We start from the raw sequence: 26,446 nt of genomic DNA, 5'->3' as shown, positions 1-26,446 counted from the left end.
TAACACCCAGAACACATTGATTTCCTATACAGATGCATTGATGGGTTCTAAAACTTCAAGATGATGTCACAAACAGCATGTAATTCTTCAGCTTTTAGTGAAAAGGGGAATCGAAGTGATCATATGAAAATAAATTGAAAACATAACAGACCTTTCGAAGAAGAATGCACTCTATAAAAATCCATAAGTAAATTTAATTCTTGGCTTATGTGTGGAAATGGGTTCGTATCAGGTACCAATTTAACAAAACAATGACAAAAATTCCAGCTGTCATCAACACACTCCATGTTATTCAATGAGCTGTTCCTCCCCACTAGTAACAAGGGGGGAAATGCACATCTCTGAGATTCCTGAAAGCATCATTGTTTGTCATTATGAGAATAATAAAATAAAAGTGAAGAGTTTACACAAACTATTAACAAAATCTCACCAATGATGAGCAAACAGCCAGCAGTAAACTAACCTGAATTTAGGATGTGGTTTCTGGACTTCAATGAGTATACCATCAAGCAGCTGCAGCCAATTACACAGATCTGTAGCAAGCTCTCTTTGCTGCACGAACAATATCCTCAACCTGCACATGCAATGAACCAAAGATAAATAGCCCAAAAATACAGCATGCCTGATATGTGCATTCACACAAATGAGTGAAAAGACTATAGCTATATAAAGAAGGAAACAAAAGGCCATTCGTGGACAAGCTCATGTTGCATAAAACTACAGCTCCAAAAATCACCACAGACAAGGATTGATTATATAGTGAAGATTGAGAGGGAGGGGTTCATTTGGAGATAAAGGATTCAAGGGGAAAGAGCTTCTGCTGTGAGGAAAGTAGCAAACAAGTGTCTAATATCATTGATAAAATGTTTATATGGATACGGTTTTATGAAAAGTTGAGGCATCTAGCTGATCAATTGGTTTTGGAAGTCCAGTGGAAACAGCGAAGAATTTTAGACATCAAAGGTGGCGAGCACATCTCCGGCACGCACCAGAAAATGATCAAACAAGAAGATTTGAGATATAACACCCAGAAAAACTTTTTTTAAGAGGAAAAAAAAGATGAAAAAAGAAACAGCATACCTGTGGCACAGCCAATCTCTCTAGATTTGCGGCATAAGGCATAGGAACATCAGCTCCAGCAATTCTCTCAACTGGGGCATCAAGATAACCAAAGCTCTCTTCAACAACAGATGCACTGCTCAGGAAAAGGCAGATTATGTAAATATGTGGGAATAATTTAGCAGGAGAGGTTAAATATAATAGTGGAATGAATACTAACCAGATTTCAGCACCAACACCATGCTGAGGAAATCCTTCTTCAACTGTCATCAGTCTGCTAGTTTTCCTGACTGAAGCATTGATTGTGTTTGTATCTAGTGGCCTAATTGATCGCAAATTTATCACCTGCATTAACAAGATTGGTTATTTTTTATCATCAGATCTGAAAGTGCTATAACCTATATAGACTTTACAGTCCTCCTAGTATCAGTTTACCTCAGCACTGATTCCTTCCTTTGCAAGTATCTCAGCAGCCTGTGAAACAAAAAACTGTGTGATTTAAAGGTAGAAGCTACATGAAAAAAGAATGGCACAAGAAATTCCCCAAACATATAGCTTCATACCAGATTGTTAAACACATTCCATCTATACTTAACAATAAGTACCGTAAGATCAATCAGGGATGCGTCCAAAAAGAGAGATTCAGCAAAATAATAATGTAATGTCACATGATAACATTAAATTAAGGAACAATAACAGCCACAACTCCACCCAAATTCAACTTCATCAGTTTAATGCAACGCCAATCACTAAAAGAAGCAAGCCACTATTATAGATGTCATCTCTGTTCCTCCTTATAGGCAGTGGTAGCAAAATATTACAACAAGAGAGGAAATAACTCCTGCGCCAAAATTCAAGCACATTGATTTTTGGGCATATTTACTGAAACTGCAGTAACTTAGATGAGCAGTCGATCATTTGCCTCACACAATACTAATTTGGTGCCCCAAAAAAAATGTTTCCCAAGGAATGTCAACTTCAGATTTACAATAAAATCTTCTATTACACCTACCAGCTAAATCTGAATTGATCATAACAAATGCAAACCAACATATTTGTTTTAGAACATTTGAAGCACAGAACAAACCTTGAGAGCATAGCCAACCATTTTTGAAAAGGCAGTAATGGTCACATCCTTCCCTTCTTTCTCAATCTGTTGAGAGTAAACAATTTGGGGGCAGATGTAAGCACACCAATGATAATTGAAGAGCATAATGAAATAGCAGCTAACTGCAGAAACATTGAGAAGAATAATCTTTCAGACTTGAGGGAGGAATACCTTGGCTTTCCCTATTGGAAGGCAAAAACTGGAGTCGAGTACTTCAGCAGAAACAGGGAATGTCTCACCATATCTGAATCACAAAAGATTGATCAACTTGGGACATCAAGCATCATGTAAACATAGCAAAACATAATGATCACCACTTGTCAAGATACTTACAATAACTCATTTTCAAGGAAAACAACAGGATCAGGGTCCCTTATGGCAGCCTTTAGCAGACCACGAGCATCTTCAGATGAGTAAGGAGCCAGTACTTTCAAACCAGGGCAGGAAGCATACCATGCAGCATAACACTGAAAAGGAGTAAAAAGGGAGTGTCATTGAGCATTTAGCCCTTAGTAAACAGAGTTACAATCACTACTCTGGACATAAACATACTATCTTCTCACAATTTGGCAAGTAACATAAAAAAATTTATAGTGCAAGAGAAAAGTGCATGGCATACTGTCGCCCAAACAGTGGCAGAGCTGCTCTTTGAGTAGGGTCAACTCAAAACATTTGACTTTCAAATGAGAGAGAGAGAGGAAAGAAAATGAAATTGCTCACACACAAACACACACATAGAGAACTTGTTAAACAACAATAATTATTCCCTTTTTCCATCATCAAATACTAGGAATCAATAATTGTGTTTGAAACTTGAACCAAGATTATCCTAGAACAAGAGAACGCTGTTGTTGTCCTCTCCAAGATTTAATATGATCAATTCTAAAGCCAAAATGATGAGACATAAAATCCCAAAAAAACATGCAACATCTTTTCAGAATGGTCTGGAGCATGAAAACAATGATTTAAGCCACCAAGCCATATAATCTAGTATCAAACTAACAAACCATCTTTCACACAGGCACAAGATAGGGAAAGGGAGAGGGGGTGGGAGGGGCAGTGAGTGAGAGAGAGTGTGTGCTTGCAAAATGACAGATGGATAAGAAAGCACTTCAACCATACATGAGAGTGTTGGGCACCAACTCCAGCGGCGGCACCATTGGGCCCTCTGAAAACTATGGGCACTGATATCTGCCCAGCAGACATATAATTTGATTTTGCAGCCGAATTAATGATGTGGTCAATTGCCTGCAACAAAAGCCAAAATCTAGAACTACTAAGGATTATTTTGTTAAAACTTACAGCAAAAGAGATCTGAAATATCACAGAAATATACTCTATCAACACCCTAAAATACATTTAATTGATGTATTATCTGGTGCCCAAACATTTATTTGCCAGTATTGAATTAGAAAATCTCCTTCCACAAGGTATTTATAAACCATACGCAATCCTACTAACCTGCATAGAGAAGTTGAATGTCATAAACTCAATAACAGGCTTAAGACCATGGTAAGCAGCGCCAACTCCAATGCCAGTAAAACCAGCCTGTTAGACATGTAAGAAAAGCAGGTGGTGGTCAGCCAACAACCATCACCAAAGAAATGAAACAAAAAATCAAATTCCGCATTAATAAATTAAAGAAATAAAATCGACCTCTGTGATTGGTGTATCAAGAACTCTCTCAGGACCATACTTGTCCAAAAGCCCTTTGGATATCTATGGAAAATGAAACATTCAAAGCGAATGGACTGTCAGACTTTTCAATGGAAAAAATTAAAATGTAAGAGAGAGGGATATCAAAAAACATGAAAAACTTCAAATTTATATCATTGGCAAGAAAATCTGACCTTATATGCACCCTGATATTCACCAACCTGCATTTCACACAAACATAAAACACATAAGACTAGAAAATATTGAAACATGAAACTAGGGGAAAAAAGAACTCCATTTTAAAATTGGAAGTTATTCTTACCTCTTCCCCCATCAAAAAAACCTTAGGATCAGCAGACATTTCCTCGTCAAGTGCAGAGTTTAGCGCTTCTCTAACTGTCATCTGTGCATGATTATCGAATCAACAAATGCAAAATCTCAGTTTATCTACTCTGGAAGAACGAAACATACTACACTAAGAGATAATAACAACATTCAAAAATGGAACTCCACACCCCAACAAAGGGGAAAAAAAGAAGGATCCAAAACCTCAAATAAGACTAGAAATTAAAAAAAGCCGAACGTTAAATTCATTAAAAATTACAATGTAAATGAAAAGAGGGCTTTGCATTTACCTCTTTTGCTGCAGATGAATACCCCAGCCATGCCGATACCGCAGGGCGAATCCTCTGCCCAAAAGCCTACACACAAAACCCAAAAAATAAAAATACAAAATCAACAATATTTTTTTTTTAAAAAAAAAAACAAAATAGGAGAACCTCCGGCATTCACCTTTTGCCTTATAATCCCCAACATCTTCTTTCTTTCCTCCTTTCAAAAAATGCACTAAATTCCAGAACAAAACGAAATGATTCAAAAGCTAGATTTTAGGATAACATAAAACAAAAAAACTTAAAAAAATCAAAGCGATAAGGAAACACACGTCGTAAGAACACCTTGTTTAAGGCGACGATTAACAAATTAACTAACTAAATTTTTTCTCACAGTTGGAGCGGGATCTGATGATCGAAACAGCCACCACCACTTTCACTTGCTCTTTTTCTTTGCCTTTTCCTCTCTTTCTTTTTTATCTTTTATTTATTATGGATTTCCTTTCCTTTTTTTATTCAATTTTTTATCTTTTATTATAATTGGTAATTACTTTGCACACTTGTTTTATTTTGGTGGGTGAGGCGGGCGCTAATATTGTTATCATGTTATGCGTCGATTCATTTATTCCACGAAATACAACTGCGACGTTCCTTGTAGGAATATTCTCAGTGGAAGCCTACTTCGTTATACGCTTGTGAGATCATCTCATTTGTGGTCATGATCTCATCTTAAAATGTTGGGGGGGGGGGATCGACGGTGAACAATGCTGACTGCTTAGAGAGGATGTCAGGTGCCGGTCCTACCGGATAGTTTCTTGTAACAAGATCTCGCTATTAAATATCTTTAATTTTTTAAAATATATATATAAAGAAAAAAATCAGAAGGAAAGGGGGTTTCATATGCGTTTGGAAACTCAAGGCGTCAGGTCGAAGGAGAAAATTCCAGACCAGGTATGCATTTAAATTTATGGAGGAACCAAAATTGTTAAATCATGCTTAATTTAATTTTTGAATTCGATAAAAAAATAAACAGCTTGTAGTTCATAAAAGATTTGTGATAGGAATAAATCATGGAAATTAGAATTATGTTGAATTAAATTAAAATAATTACTGAACATGATTAAATGATTACGTCATATTTAATCTAATTTTAAGCACAGTTGTTATAAAACTCCATCATGTTTAACCAACCTGTAGATCAAATGAATGTGTAAAATATATGGAAAAATTCAAATTATTATGTACTCGTGATTTTAAAGAGGGTATAAAATAGAAAATGATTTGTTGTTTTGCATTAAAACAATTGTATAATTATTACAGAAAATGAGAAATTGAAAATAAGTTGGTCAACGTTTTATTGGTTCATCCAATGCCCATTAATGGCATCGAATTTTTGTCAGCAATTTTAAAAAAATCCAAACTAGAACCTACTATTTCCACGGTCGTAATTTATTCCTTTGACCCTGCTATTTCCACGTGTTCTGATGACCACTGTAACCTAGTTTATATAACGGATAAATTTTCAAATTAATTTCTAATGCAAGATGAGAACGGTGTCAATGTATCGTTATTTTTATAATTAAATAAATATTATTTATATTTAATTAAATAAATTAGACAATATATAAACAAATAAATAAAAATCATGAGTTAAATAACTAGATAAACCGTTAATCATAAATTATTAAAAATAAATAATTATATATAAAGATTAATAGTAGTTATTATTTTTATTTTATATATTTTTATTTATTTTATCTTGGAGATTAATTATATCTTCTAATAATAATTTATTTTTATTTTTATAAGTAATTTTAAATTTATTTATATAAAATACAAAAGAATTAAATATAATTTACAATATTCTGTTCGAAGAATTATAAAAATAAAAAATAATTACTATTAAAAAATATAAATTAAAAAAAAAAGATGAAAAAATAAATAAATAAAAAATAGGAAATTAATTAAAATTAAAACGAAGAATTAATCTAAAAAATTAAAAAAAAAAAAAATCAAGCCTGCGTGCCTCCTAAAGCACATGTCTGCTCACGTAGTTGCTGTTTTAAATCTAAGATGTTCGAGAAAAAAGATAAAAAATAAATAAATAAAAAATAAGGCATTGATTAAAATTTAAACAAAGAAATAATTTAAAAAATAAAAAGACTTGTAATATATTGAACACAATATTAACATTAATAATGCTATATAAATAAATATTTAATGTCAAAAAAATTAAACAATATTAATATTAATTACAAGTACATAAGAAAGCTCAAAAACAGCACAAAAAGTAATACAGATTTATTAATTTTTTAATTATTAATATATTAAAAATATCTAAAAATATAAAAAAAATTAAATTTTAAAAAATTAAAATTTTTTTAAAACATTTTTAAATAAACAAGTTGTCTAACAAATAACTGGTCACCTTCTAAATCATTTTTTGTTCACTTTTGATAACCAAAAAATTCATCTCATCATTTTTGTAATTTTAAAAACTCATTTCAGTTTATTTTTACTTTAAAACATATTAAAAAATCTAATATATTAATTTTTAATTCTAAAACAACCTCTAATCTTTATAAAAATAAAATTTAAATGAGTAAAAAAACTTAAAAGATCTCGATTTATTTTTTCTATCATAGCTAGAGTGCAACACCGTCTATATTAAACTTTTTTTTAAAAAAAAACAAACTCATTAATATTATAATCAATAATTTTAGTAGTTAAAATATAAATATTTGAATATGTTTTCTTTCTTGTTGATATTTTTTTTTCAACATTGAATGACTAAAAAATATATAATATGTAGGTTTTTTGATATAACACAAGACAGAATTCACTATATATATTACAATAGTAAAAATACATTATTATCCTTAAGTTGAAACAAAAGATATCATGTTCGAAGTGTGATCTAGTCTTTTTCAAATATTCATTTGCCACTAAAAAATTATTTAGGGGCATGTTTAGATTTTTTATTTTTTTTACTATTAAAATACTATTTTACTTATAAAGTTATCAATTGCTTGAACTATTGACAAAGAGTGATTTAGTTTTTTCATAAACTTTGAAATAGTCTGTTCTCAGGGTCAGAAAAAAACTAAACTTTTTTTTTACGTTTTATGTGAAATAGGGTTGAAAGGTGAAATAAGAAAACAATAAGACCAAATAAATAGATAAATTAAAACTTTAGAGAGTCAGTTGAAGTTTTATGTGCTCAAATCTGGATGGGATATGCTTCTTTTTTTTTTAACTTGTTCATTTCCTTTTCAATTTTTTAACTATAAATAAATTTTTATTTTACAAAACTGATTTTTAATTCGTTACCAAAATATTTCTCAACACTTTATACATGCAAGAAAACGCAAATTATAAAAAAATATCAATATATAAAATCATGCTAATATAATCTGGAATAGTAAAGTTATAAATAAAAAAATGTAACTTAAATAAAAAACGTTATATATCATATGAACCATCCAATGAATAGTGATGAAACAATGCAAACGCAATTTTATAATATTCTGCAAAGGTAACCTAAATTGAAATTACAATAACAGTGAAAATAAAATAAGAATTGTTAAAAGTACACAGTAATTGTAATTGAATCTTTTTTTGTTTCGTGAAAAAAACAAACACTACATAGGGAGTGACAGACCGACAGGTTACTGTTGAATATAGAATCGTGGAAGTAGGTGGATGGGCGAGCAGCGCGTGCACAACAACCACCACCACCACTCATTACATTACATTACATTACACTATAAACTAATAGGCACGGGGGATTACTGTGCCTCCTCGATCGCAATGAAGTCTCTCTCAAAGTGAACAATTTTTCATTACCGCACTTTTTTTTTATTTCATTTTTAAATTGTCAAATTGAAGGCCAGGGTTAATTTATTAGAACAGTTGAGAATGAAAGCGAGGGGACCTAAGAACACGGGGAATAAGTGATTCTCACAAAGTTTGTGTGTAATGTACATTTCAATCCTTGTAATTTCCCAATTATACAATTTGTGATCCCTTCAATTTTCAAAAAATAAAATTAAAGATGATTTTGGTCCTAAAGTTCAATTTTCTCTATAGTTTGGGAGAATAGAGAAAAAGTGGTCAGATTCAAATAAAAAAAATTATTATTTACAATTATTAAGGCTATAAAAAAGAGATATTTTGGTATTAATGAGTTTTTTCCTGTGTGAATAGTTTATCTTATGTGTTTTTTTTTTTTTTCACTTGAACGTATTTTATATGATAGATTTGAGTCAGCAAATAACAGGCAATGTATTAACTCTTATTTTTTCAAAAAATCACTGTCCGCCTCTTAAGATTATTTAAAAAAAATAATAATGCTAAGACACATGGGATGCTTTATGCCGTCGCCCAGGTTTTTTTTCTTTTTTTCTCAAATCTTACCCATTATAATTGTTTTTTCTTCTTATTTTTTAAAATATTTTATTGATTATTAATTGAGTAATATAATTTATTTTAGTGTGGTATTTTATCTAGCTATCTCATATTTGATTAATTTTTAATTTTATAAATATCTATTTTTAATAAAAAAATAAAAATAAAAATATGTTTAGCTCAATTAAATCCACGAGTTGACTAATGAATTTACATTAATCAGAATTAAATAAATATTAATTTATTTAATTAAATATATACATGAATTTTTATATGTAATTAAGATTTTTTTAAGCAAATATACACCTGGAAAATGTCGCGGTATCGATTTTTTTTTTATTTTATCAAACCTATATAACGAAGAGCGAGTTAAATAACTAGATGGAAACCAAGTAGACATTGAACAGATGTACTGGTTTTGTTGTGGTACGAAGTACTGGATTTTTAATTTCTCATTCGATATTATTCAAGAGTTCGATACAGTAATTCCACGAGATCTGGCAACAAATTCACTCACTAATTGCTATGCCATAACTTTTTTTTTATATATATATATACATATATATATAAAAACTCATTAGGATTAGATCGAGCTAGATTTTTGCATCCGTGCTACAGTGTAAGCTGGACTCATGTTCAAGCATCACAAGCATTTTTTAAAGAAACAAAAGAATATATGATTTATATCATACTCAATATTATTAAATAAATTAGTTTAATTTAATTATATGATAAAAAATAGATAATAATAACAAATTAATCAAATTTAAAAAAATAATTATAATAATCTAGAAAAAAAATTCAAAAAAAAACAATGCAACTCAATTCTTAATCAACTAAATATAAAAAAATAAATTAAATTAAAAAAAACAAACCTTTCAAATAAATCTCTTAATAAAAGTATTTATGTTAACTTGAAATTATTTGTTCAAAGTGAAAATCAATTTCCTCATAAAACCAAAAAAAAACTGACAAGTTTGGAAATGTTTGACTGGCATAATCGAAAAACTGGATATACTAAGATGATAAAAACTAAAGTCCATGAACTCAACTGATAAAAAGCAAAATTTGGTGCACTAAGGATGCAATTTCCACAACAATCAGGGTTTTTTTTTTTTTTTTTTTTAATTTTTGGTGCCAGAACTCTTGAAGGCATCTCGCGTCATTGACCATCTTCCTAGATAAGTTGATATCTTGTTCCAAAACTATAAGGTCTTGCGGAAGAACTGGTTAATGCTTTCCTGATAGCTTAGGTTTGGAGTGAATTAGGGCTTAAATTCAGCATTTGAGTAGCATTTGTCTCTTGGATTTGCCCTAGGTTTCCATGTAGAAAGTTTACCGCAACCCTTTCAATCACCCTGCAGGGCCTTCCTTTCGTTAATGAAAATTATTAAAGAGAGCCTTAGTTATTGGGTATCGCAAGTTGTGTTCATTAAAACGCCGTTAGTAACCATCATGTATTGAAGCCTGTTCTGGGTGATTATTTGTAAGCAATCCTTTTAATTCATTGATGCATAAAATTGATAGCAGAAAACAAACATCACAAGGAAAAGAAGTATTCTGGAAAAAAACAAGCCCAGTGTAAGCCAGTGTCTTAAAGGCGGGCATGGCATGGAGAAAATAATCATGCTAGCCTGCAAAAATAGGATTGATATAAACCTTCAAACAATATTGAAACCACAAAAAAAAAAAAAAACTATAGGTTCAAGGCCTTTTGGTTTTTATCTTTTTTTTATTAATTACCGGGGTAATTAAAGACATTTTTGTTTTTTAGAATTGATTTGATATTAATTATTTTGAAAAAAGTTATATCTAAAAAACATATTTATAAAGTTAGAAAAACAATTTAAATTAATTTACTAAAATAATATCAAACATGACCGAAATTAACCAATTAAGCTGTTTTAGATCATGTAGACTACTCATGTAATGTGACAATTCATTACGAAAAAGAACTAGATAACAAATGTTACTTCACAGATTGAATTGGGGCGTCAAAGGGAGGGTGGTTTGGCTAAAGAATTACTCATGTTCATGTAATTTGTTCTGCCTAAATTAAAACCCGAGACCAGAGTCATATTAATTACTTGATACATACACATGAAAGAACAAGGACGATAGAATGCAAAGAACTATAACAATGACAAGCAGATCGATGAACAATGCTATAACTATTCCAATTACCATAACCAAGATTTAAATAAGCTGGAGAATTAGGATGAAGTTTGGAAGAAAAAAAACAAAGAGCAATGATAAACAGTACAATAGTTATTGGCTTCACTCCAGTGTCAAGACGTATGCTAGCATGTTCAACTGGAAGAAATGCATGGAATAAGAAAAGAACAATGCAAAGAGAAAATGTTCTTAAAGAAGGAAGCAAGTAATTGAACAAAACAAGAAACCATGGTTTCGTGCGATTATAAAGATTAAAAGGCGGGGATTTAAATTTCTTTAAAAAGAAAGAGGAAATGCAAAAACTAACGAATCAGCTCTCGCCAATTTTCTTCCAATCCAGGTTTTGATGCTTGAATCCCTTCAATCGGCATTGATTATATGAAGAAAACCAAGGAGTTAAGAGATTTTAGTCGCACGCAGCGTGGCACCATCACAACTTCTGAAAGTTTTGGTGGTGCAACGCTGGCGAGCGTCTGAAACCTTCCTTCCATGCCACTTAAAAATCTCGCGTCTCTCACTCCCTCCCTCCCTTCCGATTATACCTCACTCTCCCCCATCTCAATTGCATTATCTGGGAGGATTGGACCGCGGAGGGCGAGGATTGCTCTCTTTATTATCCATAATGATAAACGAATGGGACCAGATTAAGCCGTGCATTGGAGTTCATGGACGATAAAAGTCCCAGAAAATGATAACGTTTACAAAAGTGGTACACACGCGGGCAGCTACAACTGGTGACAAATGGCCTGCTTTTGCTCGTCAAGGTGTACCCATGCTGATTTATGTTGATTTTGTTTGTTGAGGCGGTTGCGTTTTAATTAAAAAGTAGTTTTTAATTATTTGATAATAAAAAAATAATTTATTATTTATAGATTTTATGTGATTTTTATGATCAAAACATAAATAATAAAAATAATAAAAAGTAAGAAATTGCTGCTTTCAATATGCATGTTAACATTAACATTGTTCATTGAACACTATAATTAACATGATCTATATACATCTGATATATTATTCATGTAAACAGTGCAAGAAATTGCACTATTCACTTGAAAAAGAAATTACACTGTTTATTTGAAAAACAATTAATAGTACAATTTACTTGCACGGTTCATAGTTTTTTTTAAGTATGTTAATTAAAAAAATTAGTTTAGACTAAATTAAATTTACTTGCACTGTGATGTGAACGATATTTTTTCTTGAAAAACTAGTATAGAGCAAATTAAATTTACTCGCACTGTAATATTAATTTTATACTTGATAATATTTTATCTAATTTTATTACACACTCAAAAAATTATAAAAACTATAGTTCTTATCGGATGAATTTTGTATGTAGAATTATAAATAGTTTAATAAAATAATAAAAAATATTTTATATAAAGTATTATTTATTTCATGATGTAATAGGAGTAATTAATTCTACAATATTTAAATTTAAAACCATCAATATTAATATATATTTTTTAAAATTATTTTTATAACCTCAATTTTAAAAGCATTCTTAACTAAACACAACAAACTATTTTTTTTAACCTCAATTTCAACCACAGTTTTAACCAAATACTTATTTTTCCAAACCGACCCCAACAAAAAATACTTTTTATAAAATAATTTTTTTCAAACCACAATCACAATAATTACCGCAATATCAAACATACATGTAGTAATAGTCCTGTGTCCTGTTTAATATTATTTGATTCTGTTCGGTGTTGTGTTTTAATTGTATTTTTAAAAGAATTTAATTTTTTTTAGCTTTAAGTTAATTTTTTTAATGTTTTTGTATTTTTTTTTAAAAGACATTGTTCACACACACACACACACACACACACATATATATATATATATATATATATATATATATATATATATTTGTTGCCTTAACTCTCCTCGCAATTGATGTTCAGAAAATCAAAGATGATACTTGAGTGGGCTATTATGGGTCTCTTTTAATGGTTATTGAGGGTGGTTTTAAGTGGGCTGTCGGTGATTGCCGGTGACTTTTTTAATGGTTGTTGGTGGCTATTTTAGTTGTGAAAGGTAGTGTTTCTTTTTTTTTTTGGATTGTTATTAGTATATCTATGGTTGTAAAGGGTGCTGTTTTTTGCTATCAAGGATGCATTTTTTTTTTTTTGATTTATGTGGGGTGTCCGGGCCAGCTTACGCGCACCACGACTAATCCCCACGGCCCACCGAACACCCTGCAAACCCAGCAGGCAGGTAAGACAGCGCGGGGCTGACAGGCATGCAACTCCAAGGCTCGAACCGGTGACAGCAGAAGGTGCAAGACGCCATTCCACCGCTGGGCGTTGCCCTGGGTGAGATGCATTTTGAGAGGCTGTTTTGTGGCTGTCAATGGTGGCTTTAAGGATGAGATGTGTCTATTATTATGTTTTTTAACGTTGTTGATAGTGTTAGAAATGTAAACATGATTAGGAATTTTGCATAAATGATTAAACCCCCGTCTTGTTTCTAATTACAGGACATGACATGTGTCACCAATAATGCAATGACTTCCATTTATATAGTATAGCATTTTATTTGGTCTTTAGATGAGGAACATGATAACGATTAGCGTCCAATTAAGAAGAAGTTTTGTTTCTTAATCTAATTGAAAGGGCTGAAGTGCTAATTGCAGGCTCCAAGGCCCAGCATATAATATGAAGAGCCGACGACTTGCAAAAACTTACAGTCCACTATCTCAGATGGATGCTAGGGAGATGGAGAGATGGAGAGATGGAGAGAGAGAGAGAGCACTCGAGAATATATATGGTGAAGGAGAAAGATTCAGGTGTCTGTGCCTTACCTCATAATTTCCTTAGCTGGCTTATTGTGTTTATCCGTGGATTAATCATCACTTGCTTCCTTAATTTAATAACCTAATTAAATCCACCTGACAGAAACATCCAAGTGAAGTTTCGTTTATCTGGAAGGAAAATCTTTTTTGTTTCTTTTTTCATTTTTCTGACTAAAATAGGGATTTGACATGAGCAACTTACTTCGTTTTTGGTGTTTCATATTTTGATCAAACAAGCGAAGAGGTTAATTTCTATAGCAATGCCAATGCCAATTGTATGTTTGTTAAGAATTTACCACAATTATGCATGGGGCATGCTCTGCACATTGTGACTACCTATTACCTACTGGACCTCCTGAGTTCGAGGATCAATGTCAATCAACTATGCAAGAAATTTTGTTTCTGGCTTCATGGCTTAACTCGACGAAAATAGCTGATCCACAACTCTTAATTGAGACTAGGAAGCTAATATTACATTTGAAATGTAATTGCTTCCATACATCTCACTGATCGAAGCTTTAACAGATCTATTATTAGTGTTTTAGCATTGAGCCCCTAATTACGGGGGCTATGTTTAGTTTTAGTAAATACTGACATGAATTAGAATTGACTAGCCTGTTGTAATGCAACAGTGCCCCTGTATTATACTTGCATCAAACACTTCATTATATGTTCACGAATCCATTTAACTCAACTCCAATCAATCAAATTACAATCTCTAACTAGCTATTAGATCCTTGTTCTCCACGTTGTTCTGTGCAGCATCAAACTTTTTGTTGTGATCGGAATGTTCTTATTTTTCTTCAATCCAAGCTATTTTTGGCATTCCTCTCCTATTTTGTCACTCCAACTCTTTGAACTGATTGCTTTCTCGTAGTGATGTATTTTTTTATGTCTGCATTGTACATGATTAGACCATCTTTTCAACTTATTTGTGTGCCCTGGTTAATTTGTATTTAAATTCTATATTTTTCTCACAGGAAGCACTGCGGTGGTTTAAGGTGCCTGTTCAAGTTATTATGTTTTATATGTTGCTTTGCTTACTGAGTAATCACCCTCGTGCACCTTATGCCTTGTATATAGCGTAGCCCATTTCTGTGTTTTTTAATGTATTTTCATGCCCATATTTGGACTTCATTTTTTTTTAAGACATGCACTGCAAAAGCTCCATAAACTTTGGCCATTGGTGCCGGTGGAGTTGGTGAAAATGACAACAGAAGTAGCGAAATTTCACTTGATAAACAAGTAATGTTGATTACCACAGACATACAACAATGGATTTCTGCTCCATACAATATTCTCTGCAACTTATATCATTCATCTGTTCAGCAACTATATATAAAGGGCATTAATAAAACCTCTTCTACTTAGAATTCTATTCTAAATCGAACACAATTTGTACAAGAAGGAAACAAACAGATTTCCTATAATATTGGGATCCATACATATCTTGCCGGTTAACATTCTTCCTCAAGTTGGTGTATAGATGTCTATATGTCCAACTTGCCAATTATATGATAAATATTCATGTTAATACTACCTTGGTGAGGACAAAAGTTAATTGATTTGTAGAGTTAACAAATGGGAAGCATATAATTTTTTGATTTAGTTTCTTTTTTATAAAATGACAATCTATTTCGACAGGTTTAGTTCAATCATGCCGAACAGGATTGTATACAATTTGAAATTGCCGGCTTATTATCACAATATAGATCAATAGAATTTATACATTTAATCTCTAAATCCTTCAGAACACTTTTGATCCATGTCGCATCCTTGCGGCGGAGCGGAGATCCTCGATTGATCTCGGGGTTTTTGTTTATTTTTTGTGTAAAAGGAAGTCATTATCTAGTATTATGGTTACTAGGAACCATAAACTAGTCTTTCAAAGATTTAAAGGAAGTCATTATCTAGTATTATGGTTATTAGGAACCCTAAACTAGTCTTTCAAAGATTTTAAGACAAGGGACTGGTTGCGTAAAGGGAAGACATTAGCACCCCTAGTACGCCCTACCTAAGGTAAGCTGCTTGGTGTTTGGTTTGCCTCATAATTGCTATGGTGTTGTTATTTTTTTTTAAATCCCATCAATTTTTCTAGGTTTGATTCAAACTAAATTTATTAAGATAGAAATCTAAGGAGATTCCATGTGCTTTAAAAGATTATTTTTCCCTTAGTATTTCAAGAGTTTGCGACTCATAAATCGCAAGGACGAGGGACAAAAAATTAGAAACCTAGGGCGCTTTAAAAGCTTATTTTTGCCTTAGTGTTTTATACTCTCATGGCTCGTAAACCGTGGAGTAAAAAAATTGAAATGTCCTCGATTATAATCAAGGCTTTTTTCAAGAATGTGTGAGGATTTATTATTTCTAAAAAAATATTTTGGATATTTACCACTCAGGGTTTCTTTATCCAAATATTAATAGTGAATAACAACAAATTATTCACAATAATATTTTGGATATTCGTCCTTTAAGGATTCTTTATCCAAACATTAGCGGTGAATAATAGATGAATTCCCCTCAAAAAAAGATTTTTATATTTTTTGGAATATTGACCAATACCTTTTGGAGTTTTACAAACATGTTGTAAAATCCAGAAATACAAGAAAATAATTTTTTTGTGTTTAAAAAATCCATGCGAAAACACATTTTTGAAACTTTCAATATTTTTTGTATAATACAAAAAAACATTCAAAACATGTTAGGGTATTGGCCGTATGCAACACACAAGAAAACTTTTAATTTTTTTCTATTGAAACACAAACATCACAATTAAACACACAAAAAAATCGCAATAAAAGCTAACCAGCCGTCATATATATTCTAAGATTTATAATAAGATTAAAGCAAATTAAAAAAAAATCAAAGCCAACTCATCCTGCGCAGACAGTAAGAACAAAAATAAAATTGGGAGCAATCACTAAAAAAAAACAATGACCGACTGATTTCTTCTCCAGCGGGTGTAAGGAAAGCAAAAGAAAAGTCCCTAAATGTAAAAGTTCCTAAACATGAAAGACAAACCCTTTTACAGCAGCTGAACTCAAACATCATGAAAGAAATAATGGGCAAACGTTGGCTTTTCTAAACTGAAACCAATTATTCAGAGGGAAGAAACAACTTTACAACTGAATGCTTAGTATACAAAATAACAAAGGAGGAGAGATTGGGGCTTATACCTGCAGCTTCTGTTTGCAGAAAATAAAACCAAAGATTGAAAGTCATAGCTCACGCGTGCCTCCTTGGATACTGGTAAATGACAGTGAAAATAGATATGCTGAAGCGAATGAAATATTTCAGCTATATGCTGGTAAATGACTGGTTTCCCCGTCGCCTGCCTCTCGACCGTTTTCCTTCCAAACTGTTGTTTTTTCTTTGTTCCTTTCTCTTTGTTTTTCTCTTCTTCTTTTTTGCTCCTCCTTTCCGTTCTCTCTTTTCTTATTTTTCTGCTCTTCTTTTTCTCCCCCCGTTAAATCATTAAAAAGGCTTATATATAGTTTAAATATGTCTTTATTTAGGAAGGATTCAATACATTAATCCTAGGACGCAAATCCCTACTGATTTGCAGTAAAAAAAAATGCAAAAGAGAAGCTACAATATTTTGATTTTGATCTTGTGCTCACGTCTGATTTCTTTCTAGTTTTAGAGGATGGTGTGGCTCTTTTCTTTCCTTCCATAGGGTCAGCTGCTCCCTTTGAAATGAGAAAACAAAAACATGGTCTTCAACTCCAAAAATCAGGTATGATGAGAAAGGAAAACAACAGGAATTTGCAGAGAACAAAAGGAAAGAAATCAGATGGAGGGTGCAGCTGCAAAGTCCTATTTTCCTTATTCGGTGTGGTAAAAAATCTTGTCATTTATGATGATCCAGACCCCTCTCCAGTTTTCAATATCCTTCTTCAATTCAATCCCTCATTTTAACACCTTTTGATTTAGCCTTGGTTAAAAAAAAAAAATCCTTCAAATCAGTCCCGCGAACTTGGGCTATATCTTTTCCACGACAGAATTTTCTACCCTTACGTTAGATATTCAAATGAAAATATCTTGAGCTTCTGATATCAAAATCAAGTTATTCAAAAGCCTAAATTCATCTACGCATCTAGGATTAAAATTTTGATGAATGAGTCGAAGTGAGATAAAATCTTTTTACAGAACAGAATCTAGCAGTAATTTAGTTGGTCGAAAGGGATCTCCGGGTCTAACTTAAAAACTGATGAATGCCGAGAATTCTGATATGATTCAGAGTATGAACTAAGAAAAAAAACATAAGAACTAAGCCAAAAATAGAGTTTTTTAGTGCAGACTCGAGTCAATATCCTTCTCGCAGCAGAATTCTCTGCCTCACGTTTGATATTCAAATGGGAACATCTTGAGCCTCTGATATCAAAATCAAGTGATTCAAAAGCTCAAATTCATCTACACATCTAGGACTACAACTTTGATAAAGGAATTGAAGTGAGATAACATCTTTTTACATAACAGAATCTAGTAGTAATTTGGTTGGTCGAAAGGGATTTCTGGGTCTAACTCAAAAATTGACGAATGCCGAGAATTATGATATGACTGAGAATATGAAATAAGAACAAAAATCACAAAAACTAGGCCAAAATAGAGTTTTTTTTAGTGCAGACTTGGGTCAATATCCTTCTTGCAGCAGAATTTTCTGCCTTTACGCTAGTTATTCAAACGAGAATATCTTAAGCTTTTGATATCAAAATCAAGCGATTCAAAAGTCCAAAATAATCTACATGTCTAGGACTACAACTTTGATGAAGGAGTTGAAGTGAGATAAAATGATTTTAAAGAACAGAATCTGACAGTAATCTGGATGGTCAAAAAGGTTCTTGATCTGACAATGCTAAGCATCCAAATCTGATTGAGAATCTACTTTAAGAACAATGGTCACTAGGATCTAATAAAGGTGTAGGTTAATTTTTCAACATGTCATGAGTGATAAAATATAGCTAGGGTGGTCAGACATCGTACAAAACCAAGTCAGAATCAGAGTATAAGTTGGAACAAAAAAAATTATGACAGCTGCAGAATTTTTTTTTCTTTTTCTTTTTAATGCAAATTCTAAGGGATTTATTCAACCTTAAAGACCAGATAAAAAAAGAAATGAATTTAGCATTATGAAAACTCCTGATCAACCTAAGAAAACTTGATGATTTTAGTAGTAAAGGGGAAGGAAAAAAAAAAATTCTTTCTCCTCTGCTTTTGTTAATTTTCTAGCAAACATGAGCTACACTCCTACACTCGATTCAAAATGGGTATACCCCATCTCTAGCATGTGGGGTCCAAAATTGAGTAACAACAATCCATAACAACTGACGAAACCACACACAAAGGAGGTTCCAATCAGATTATATATTGTTAACATGATTACATTAGTCATCTTATTCAATTAATGCTAATACTTGTAAATCTCGTCAAGCATTCATGATTATAACTTATGTTAACAACAAATCAAGTTCCTTTCATAGCTCAGGTGTCGGTTATACCATACATTATGGGCTATGAAAGTGCCAAGCATTTGTTGTACCAAGTGTTATATAACATAAATCAAGATTAGTCATTTAACAAGCAAAGTATTAAAGAGTGAACAAGATAGCAAATATAAAACATGTTAGTATCAAACATTAAAGTCCATATTAAGTTTACATTATACTTATTCTTACACCATTAGTGTAACCTTTTCACCTTGACATAATTAACTTAGCTAGACATAATGAAAGAAAGCAAAATAGATAAACAAAATAAGAACATAAAAGTTAACTAAGTAAAGGAAAGGAAATGAAAGGCATAAACTTAATATTAATGAAAACAAAGCATAAAAAATACAAAGAGAGAAAGGAAGAGCATGATCTTGATCTGGAAATCAAGATGCCTAAATGCATGGCAAATGCCTCCTTTTATAGGCCAAAAATGGGAACTATTGATTTGATGACTAATTGATAAGTGGGTGACCAACTTTTGACTTGGTGACAATCCTTATCTTCTCTTGTCTGCCCAAAACGTCATTGATAACGTCAAAATTGGAGCCAGTTGTAAACATGAAAGTTGTAGGCAATTGTCTCAGCTTTCTTGTGTAAAAACTTCAGCTCATTTGGACTTCTAGAACTCTAGATATGGCCAAAATACCGAACAGTGCTCGGGCTGGAAGACAGATTCGGGCTTCTTTGTTGTTGCTACAATTTGGACTTGATAATGGCCTTTTTTGATCTTGGGCTCCATATGAAAGTTGTAGGCCTATGTCTTACCTTTCCATCCATATAAATTGGACCTAAATCTGAGATATATAGCTCTAGATATGACCCAATTACCGAACAGTGTTCCGGTTTGGATTGCACCGACATCTCTTTTCTAAGTTTGGCCATCTCTTTATCCTTGCAATTTAAGTTCTTCAAGTCATCAATCAATCCTTTCATTTATGTGATAGATCTGCATTAAAAATAGACATTTACCATAAATTATAGGTATCTTATATTATTAGATACATTATTATAAAACATATTTTAGTTAAGGAGTTATTGATACTTCAAGTGCAAAATGATGATATAAAACCATGACAAAAATGCACTTTTAAGTACTAATCAGCTGTTGACTATTTTTTATAGAGTCGTTATAAATGACTCTCTAACTCTCCTTCACACTTATGAACTATTAAAGTGGTCCACTTTAAAGGTTGTAACCTTTATATTTATGAGCTCTTAGAGTGGTTCACTTTCAAGATGTAACATTCATATTTATGAGTTTTTTAAGTCGTTCACTTATAACTACACGTGATATACTAAATATGTGGGATATATAACCATTAAAGCTTAATGGAAGCTTTAACTGTAAATACTGTTATTTAGTCCCTATACTCACTTACTCAATTCCCTTAAGTTTTACACCATCTATATAGAGTGAGTAGAGTTTGGAAATGTCGAATATATATAAAAGAGAGCAGCAAATACATGAGAAATATCAGTGGTTGGAGGTACTCTTTCCTTGTTATTAAGTCTTATGATTTTATTATAAATATATTTATTTTGCATCATAGAATTGTTAATTAAGTTTTATATTTGGTATCAATGCATGGTTTTACCTGTGCCTTGGTTTATAAAGTTGTTCTATTTATCTTTATTTATGGCCGAAAGTAGAATTAAAAGATTAGTAAATAAAAGAGTACTTAATACTTTAGATTTTACTGATTTTGAGACTTATATAGACCACAAAAAAGAAAAACAGACCAACAAGTCAAAGAAAGGAGCCACTAGGAGTTCACATATATTAGAGATCATACATACTAATATATGAGCCCAGACTTAGACTCATATAGTCATAAATACTTCATTTCTTTTATATATGAGTCCCGATATATGTATCTCTATATGCTTCATAATAGGAGCGAAGCTCGTTAAGATTTTTAAGGTTGAGCTAGAGAAACAATACGGTAAATAAATTAAGATTGTGAGATCAGATAAATGTGGAGAATATTATGGTAGATACTTAGAGATGGACAAACACCTTAGCTATTTGCAAAGTGTCTTCAAGAACATGAGATTGTTGCCCAATACACTATGTTTGGTTCATCAAATCAAAATGGTGTAACAGAAAGAAGAAACTGAACATTATTGAATATGGTGCAGAGTATGCCTAGCAGCTTTAAACTTCCTAAATCCTTGTGGGTTGAAGCATTTAAGACAATAGTGTATATATTAAACCAAGTTCCAACTAAGGTTGTTCTCAAAACACCTTTTAAATTACTGAAAGGTTGGAAAATGAGATTATAATATTTGCATATTTGAGGATGTCCGTATAGAGTGAGAATTTATAATCCATAAGAATAGAAACCGGACCCATGGACCATTAATGGGTATTTCATTAGATATGTTAAAAGGTCTAAGGGTTACAGATTTTCTATCCATCTCATAATACTAGGATTATGGAATCAAGAAATGCAAAGTTTTTTAAAAATAACATGATCAGTGAGAGTGATCAAACCAAAAACATTGTTTATGAGAATGATCATTCAAAATCTCAACCTTCCATTTCAAGTACTAGATTGATTATTGTTTATAACACCCCTTAAGTACAAAATGGTGTTGAACAACCAATCATTAAAGTTTCATAAATTGTTGACAATATTCCAATAAATCAAGTAGTTCAAGAGTTGCCAAGAACTTTTAAACAATGAGTTGAACCGCATACTTCTCAGGAATATAATGGTACAACATCAAGAAGATCTATTAGACTAAAGAGATTAGCAATTCCAAATAATTATATTGTGTATATGCAAGAATATAACTATAACATTGGAGCTGAAAATAATCCTGAATCCTTTTCACAAGCCATGAGTTATAAAAAAATAAAATTATGGTACAATGCTATGAAGGAATAGATGAATTCTATAAAGAGTAACCAAGTCTGGGATCTTGTTGAGTTGCCTAATGGTATAAAAGCCATTGGATGTAAATGAGTCTTTAAAACAAAGAAAGACTCATTGGGCAACATTGAGAGATATAAGGCAAGACTCGTTGCTAAAGGATTCATTCAAAAATAAAAATTCAATTACACGAAGACTTTCTCTCCTTGCATGTTATTTTGGCATTAGTAGCCCATTTTGACTTAGAGTTGTGACAAATAGATGTGAAAATAATATTTCTCAAAGGAAATCTAGAGAAGGAGGTTTACATGAAACAACTTGAACGATTCCCCTCTAGTGATGGTGAGTAACTGGTTTGCAAGCTCAAGAAATCTATATACGGTTTAAAACAATCATCCTGCCAATGGTATTTGAAATTTTATAATATAATTTCTTTATTTGATTTTGTAGAAAATGTTATAGATCAATGTATATACCAAAAGGTCAACAAGAGTAAAATTTATTTTTCTATTTCATATATGGATGACATTTTGCCAGCAACCAATGATAAGGGTTTGCTGTATGTGTTGAAACAATTCCTCTCTAAAACTTTTGATATAAAGGATATAGGTGAGACATTTTATGTTATTGGCATTAAAATCCATAGAAATGGATTTCACCTTTATTAATAAAGTTTTAGAAAGATTTCAAATGAATGATTGTCCTCCAAGTATAGCTCCTATTATAAAGAGTGATAGATTCAGTTTTAATCAATGTCCAAAGAACAATCTTAAAAGGGAACAAATAAAGAATATTCCATATGTTTTTGTTGTCGGAAGCCTTATGTATGATCAAGTATGTACAAGACCTGACATTGCATTTGTTATGGGAATGTTAGAACAATATAAGAGCAATCCAGGTTTAGACCATTGGAGAGCTGTAAAGAAAGTGATGAGGTACCTTCAAGGAACCAAAGACCATATGCTTATGTATAGATGAATAAATAATTTGGAAGTAATTATCTAATCAGATTCTAACTTTGCTGACTGTATTGATTCATGCAAATCAACATCAGGATGTATATTTTTATGGCTGATGGAGCTGTATCATGGAGGAGTGTTAAGCAGATTTTAACTCCCGCTTCTACTATAGAATCTAAGTTTGTCTTTTGTTTTGAGGCTACTTCACATGGTGTATGGTTTAAGAGTTTCATTTATGGGCTTAAAATTTTGGATTCTATCTATAGGCTATTGACAATATTTTGTGATAATTCAGCTACTGCTTTTATGGCTAAGAACAACAAAAGTAAAAGTCAAAGTAAACACATCGACATTAAGTATTTAGGCATAAGAGAACGTATTAAAGAAAAGAAAGTGATCATCGAGCACATCAGCACTAAACTAATGATCGTTGATCCTTTGACTAAGAGCATGCCACCGTTGAATTTTAAGGATCATGTAGTGGATACGAGACTTGGTTCTATTATGTAATTTTTTATTGTTTGAACAATGTTATTTTCCTAACTATTTTGATATTCTTCTCATATTGATGTGCACCTTAATTTGATTTTAAGAAAAATTCATTAGTGTTGGACCAAGAATAAAAATAGGATTTATTGATTAAGAACTTGTTACCATATAAATTATAATGTTTAAAGAAATAAATACATAGTAATATATGAAAGATAATACTCATTAATTAGAGGACCTATTGCCATGATTCATGTATTTATTACTAAAACATATTGTTATTGGGTTTAAGATGAAACATTAGATTACAAATATGGATCAAGTGGGAGAATATTGACGGTTTTTTATAGAGTCATTGTAAACTACTCTCTAACTCTCCTTCACACTTATGAACTATTAAAGTGGTTCACTCTAAAAGTTGTAACCTTTATGTTTATGAGCTCTTAAAGTGGCCTACCTAAAGGTTATAACATTCACATTCATGAGCTCTTAAAGTGGTTCACTTGTAACTACCCATGGCATACTAAATATATAGGACATATAGCCATTAAAGCTTGATGGAAGCTTTGACTATGAATATTGTTATTTGATTCCTATACTTACTTTCAATTCCCTATATATATATATATATAAAAGAAGCAGCAATTACGTGAGGAACATCAATGGTTGAAGGTACTGTTTTCTTGTTATTAAGTCTTATGATTCTATTATAAATATATTTTTTCTGCATTATAGAATCGTTAATTAAGTTTTACACTTGCTATAACTTTCTGTTTTTTACTTCTTCAAGCAATCAAATTCCTTTCCACGAAGGTCAGATAACCAGACATAGACTTCCTAGTTGCTTGATCTCCTGCCTAATTTGTATCGGTATATCCTTTAATATTTGAGACATCATTCTTCGAGTATAATAAACCTTTACCAGGCGTACTTTTAAGATATCTCAAGATCTTGTAGACTGCATCCATATACTCCTTACTTGGTGCATATATAAATTGGCTCACAATACCTACAACATATGTTATATCCGGCCTAGTGTGGGTTAGATAAATTAGCTTACCCAACTTGCTATAACTTTCTGTTTTTTACTTCTCAAAGGAATCAAATTCCCAAGTCTATGATATCGACCTATATCTGTAGGGATTTGATCTAGAAGGTTCCCAAGTCAATGATTCATTTGTATTGGTGTTTCAACCGATTTGCAGGCGAGTATTCTAGTTTTACTTAGAAGATCCAATATGTATTTATGTTGTGAAAGGGAAATTCCTTGTTTGGACCTTGCTACTTCAATGCCAAGAAAGTACTTTAGTTATCCCAAATCTTTCATTAACTCTACAGATAAGTACTCTTGTAGTGTCATCATTTTTTTAGAATCATCACATTTTAAAATCATGTCATCTATATACACAATCAATGTTGTTACCTTTCCATCTTTCTGTTTTACAAATAATATACGATCTGCATTGCTCTGTTGATATCATTGCTAGAATAAACCTCCCAAACTAAGTTTGAGAAAACTACTTCAACCCATACAAAGCCTTCTTTTGTTTCACACTCTACCTTCATGTTCAGAACTCTTTTTTATTATTCCAAATGAAAGTTTCATGTATACCTTTTTTTCAAGATCATCGTTTAAGAAAGCATTTTTTACTTTGAATTGTTGTAGAGGTCAATCTTGGTTTGTAGCCATGGATATGAGAATACGAATGGTGTTGAGTGTCGCACCCTCGCGGCGGAGCGGCGATCCTTGATTGATTTAAGGGTCTTTTAGTTTTATTATTTGTGTAAAAAGGAGTCGCCACCTAGTATTATGGTTACTAGGAAACCTAACTAGTCTTTCAGAGATTCTAAGTCAAGGGACTGGTTGTGTAAAGGAAAGGTGTTAGCACCCCTAGTACGCCCTACCTAAGGTAAGCTGCTTGGTGTTTGGTTTGTCTCATAATTGCTATGTTGTTGGTGTTTTCTAATCCCATCAATTTTTCTCGGTTTGATTCTAACTAAATTTATTAAGAAAAGAAATCTAAGGAGATTCAATGTGCTTTACAAGCTCATTTTTCCCATGGTATTTCAAGAGTTTGCGACTCGTAAATCGCAAGGAAGAGGGACAAAAATTAGAAATCTAAAGTGCTTTAAAAATCTATTTTTTTTGTCTTAGTGTTTTATACTCTCACGGCTCGTAAACTGTGGAATAAAAAATTTGAAATGTCCTCGATTATAATTAAGGCTTCATTCAAGAATGTGTGTGGATTTATTATTCCTAAAAAATTATTTTGGATATTTACCCTCCGGGTTTCTTTATCCAAATATTAACAGTGAATAATAACAAATTATTTCCAATAATATTTTGGATATTCGTCCCTTAAGGATTTCTTTATCCAAACATTAGCGGTGAATAATAGATGAATTTTCTCAAAATAAGATTTTTATATTTTTTGGAATATTGGCCAACACCCTTTGGAGTTTTACAAACATGTTGTAAAATCCAAAAATGCAAGAAAATAATTTTTGTGTTTAAGAAATTCATGTGAAAACACATTTTCCAAACTTCCAATATTTTTTGTATATATAAAAAAACATTAAAAAAAAATGTTAGGGTATTGGCCGTATGCAACACACAAAAACAATTTTTTATATATTTTCTTGGTCAAAAACCGGGTATTCTAAACACAAGATTGATATTTTTTTTTTTTACAAAACATAAAAAACAAATTTAGACCTTAAAATAAATATACCAGAAAATCATAAATCACTTTCTCTTTCTTTTATTGTTTTTGAAAAAAAAGGGAAGGTCTGGCCGGGTCACTTGCCTAAGCCAAG

The 26,446-nt window shown here is 31.7% G+C and overlaps 1 protein-coding gene and 1 long non-coding RNA gene across 8 annotated transcripts in view; one reads left to right on the top strand and one right to left on the bottom strand.

Annotated features, from left to right (window-relative positions):
• Nucleotides 1–4,950, bottom strand: LOC105133740 (pyruvate dehydrogenase E1 component subunit beta-1, mitochondrial-like). 6 transcript variants are annotated; one of them, XM_011037833.1, is made up of 16 exons: nucleotides 4,767–4,950; nucleotides 4,589–4,669; nucleotides 4,459–4,524; nucleotides 4,146–4,226; nucleotides 4,018–4,044; nucleotides 3,824–3,886; nucleotides 3,629–3,715; nucleotides 3,290–3,415; nucleotides 2,501–2,634; nucleotides 2,339–2,411; nucleotides 2,147–2,212; nucleotides 1,495–1,533; nucleotides 1,280–1,404; nucleotides 1,081–1,195; nucleotides 464–574; nucleotides 1–350 (listed from the first exon to the last, which is right to left on the bottom strand). In XM_011037833.1, the coding sequence occupies exons 2-15, from the start codon at nucleotides 4,637–4,639 to the stop codon at nucleotides 524–526; spliced, it is 1,104 nt and encodes a 367-aa protein (XP_011036135.1). In that variant the 5' UTR covers nucleotides 4,640–4,669; nucleotides 4,767–4,950; the 3' UTR covers nucleotides 1–350; nucleotides 464–523. The 6 variants fall into 6 exon arrangements, with proteins under 6 accessions (XP_011036135.1, XP_011036134.1, XP_011036138.1 ...); XM_011037832.1 differs by having other exon boundaries at nucleotides 4,780–4,950; XM_011037836.1 differs by having other exon boundaries at nucleotides 4,616–4,669; nucleotides 4,767–4,949.
• Nucleotides 4,951–13,731: 8,781 nt separating this feature from the next.
• The window catches only part of LOC105133739 (uncharacterized), a 25,686-nt gene continuing 12,971 nt past the window's right edge, over nucleotides 13,732–26,446 (top strand). Inside the window, exons 1-2 of one of the 2 annotated variants that reach the window (XR_843854.1) lie at nucleotides 13,732–13,807; nucleotides 14,794–15,058. This is a non-coding gene — a long non-coding RNA (uncharacterized LOC105133739). Of the gene's footprint in view, nucleotides 13,808–14,793; nucleotides 15,064–26,446 lie in introns of both variants that reach the window. The other variant, XR_843853.1, reaches the window with a different exon arrangement.

The sequence above is a fragment of the Populus euphratica genome, unplaced genomic scaffold (assembly GCF_000495115.2).
Source record: "Populus euphratica unplaced genomic scaffold, PopEup_1.0 scaffold37.1, whole genome shotgun sequence".
NCBI classification, from domain to species: domain Eukaryota; kingdom Viridiplantae; phylum Streptophyta; class Magnoliopsida; order Malpighiales; family Salicaceae; genus Populus; species Populus euphratica.
The sequence above is the reverse complement of the archived record's forward strand: the minus strand, read 5'-3'. Positions and strand labels throughout refer to the sequence as shown.

Bases quoted from the DNA above. Each gene is read 5' to 3' on its own strand.
- LOC105133740 (XM_011037833.1), bottom strand. From the start codon at position 4,639: ATGTTGGGGATTATAAGGCAAAAGGTGAATGCCGGAGGTTCTCCTATT. The intron at 2,412-2,500 runs GTAAGTATCTTG...TTTGTGATTCAG, and splicing joins TTCCTTGAAAATGAGTTATT to ATATGGTGAGACATTCCCTG. The intron at 2,213-2,338 runs GTATTCCTCCCT...TACTCTCAACAG, and splicing joins TTCCAATAGGGAAAGCCAAG to ATTGAGAAAGAAGGGAAGGA.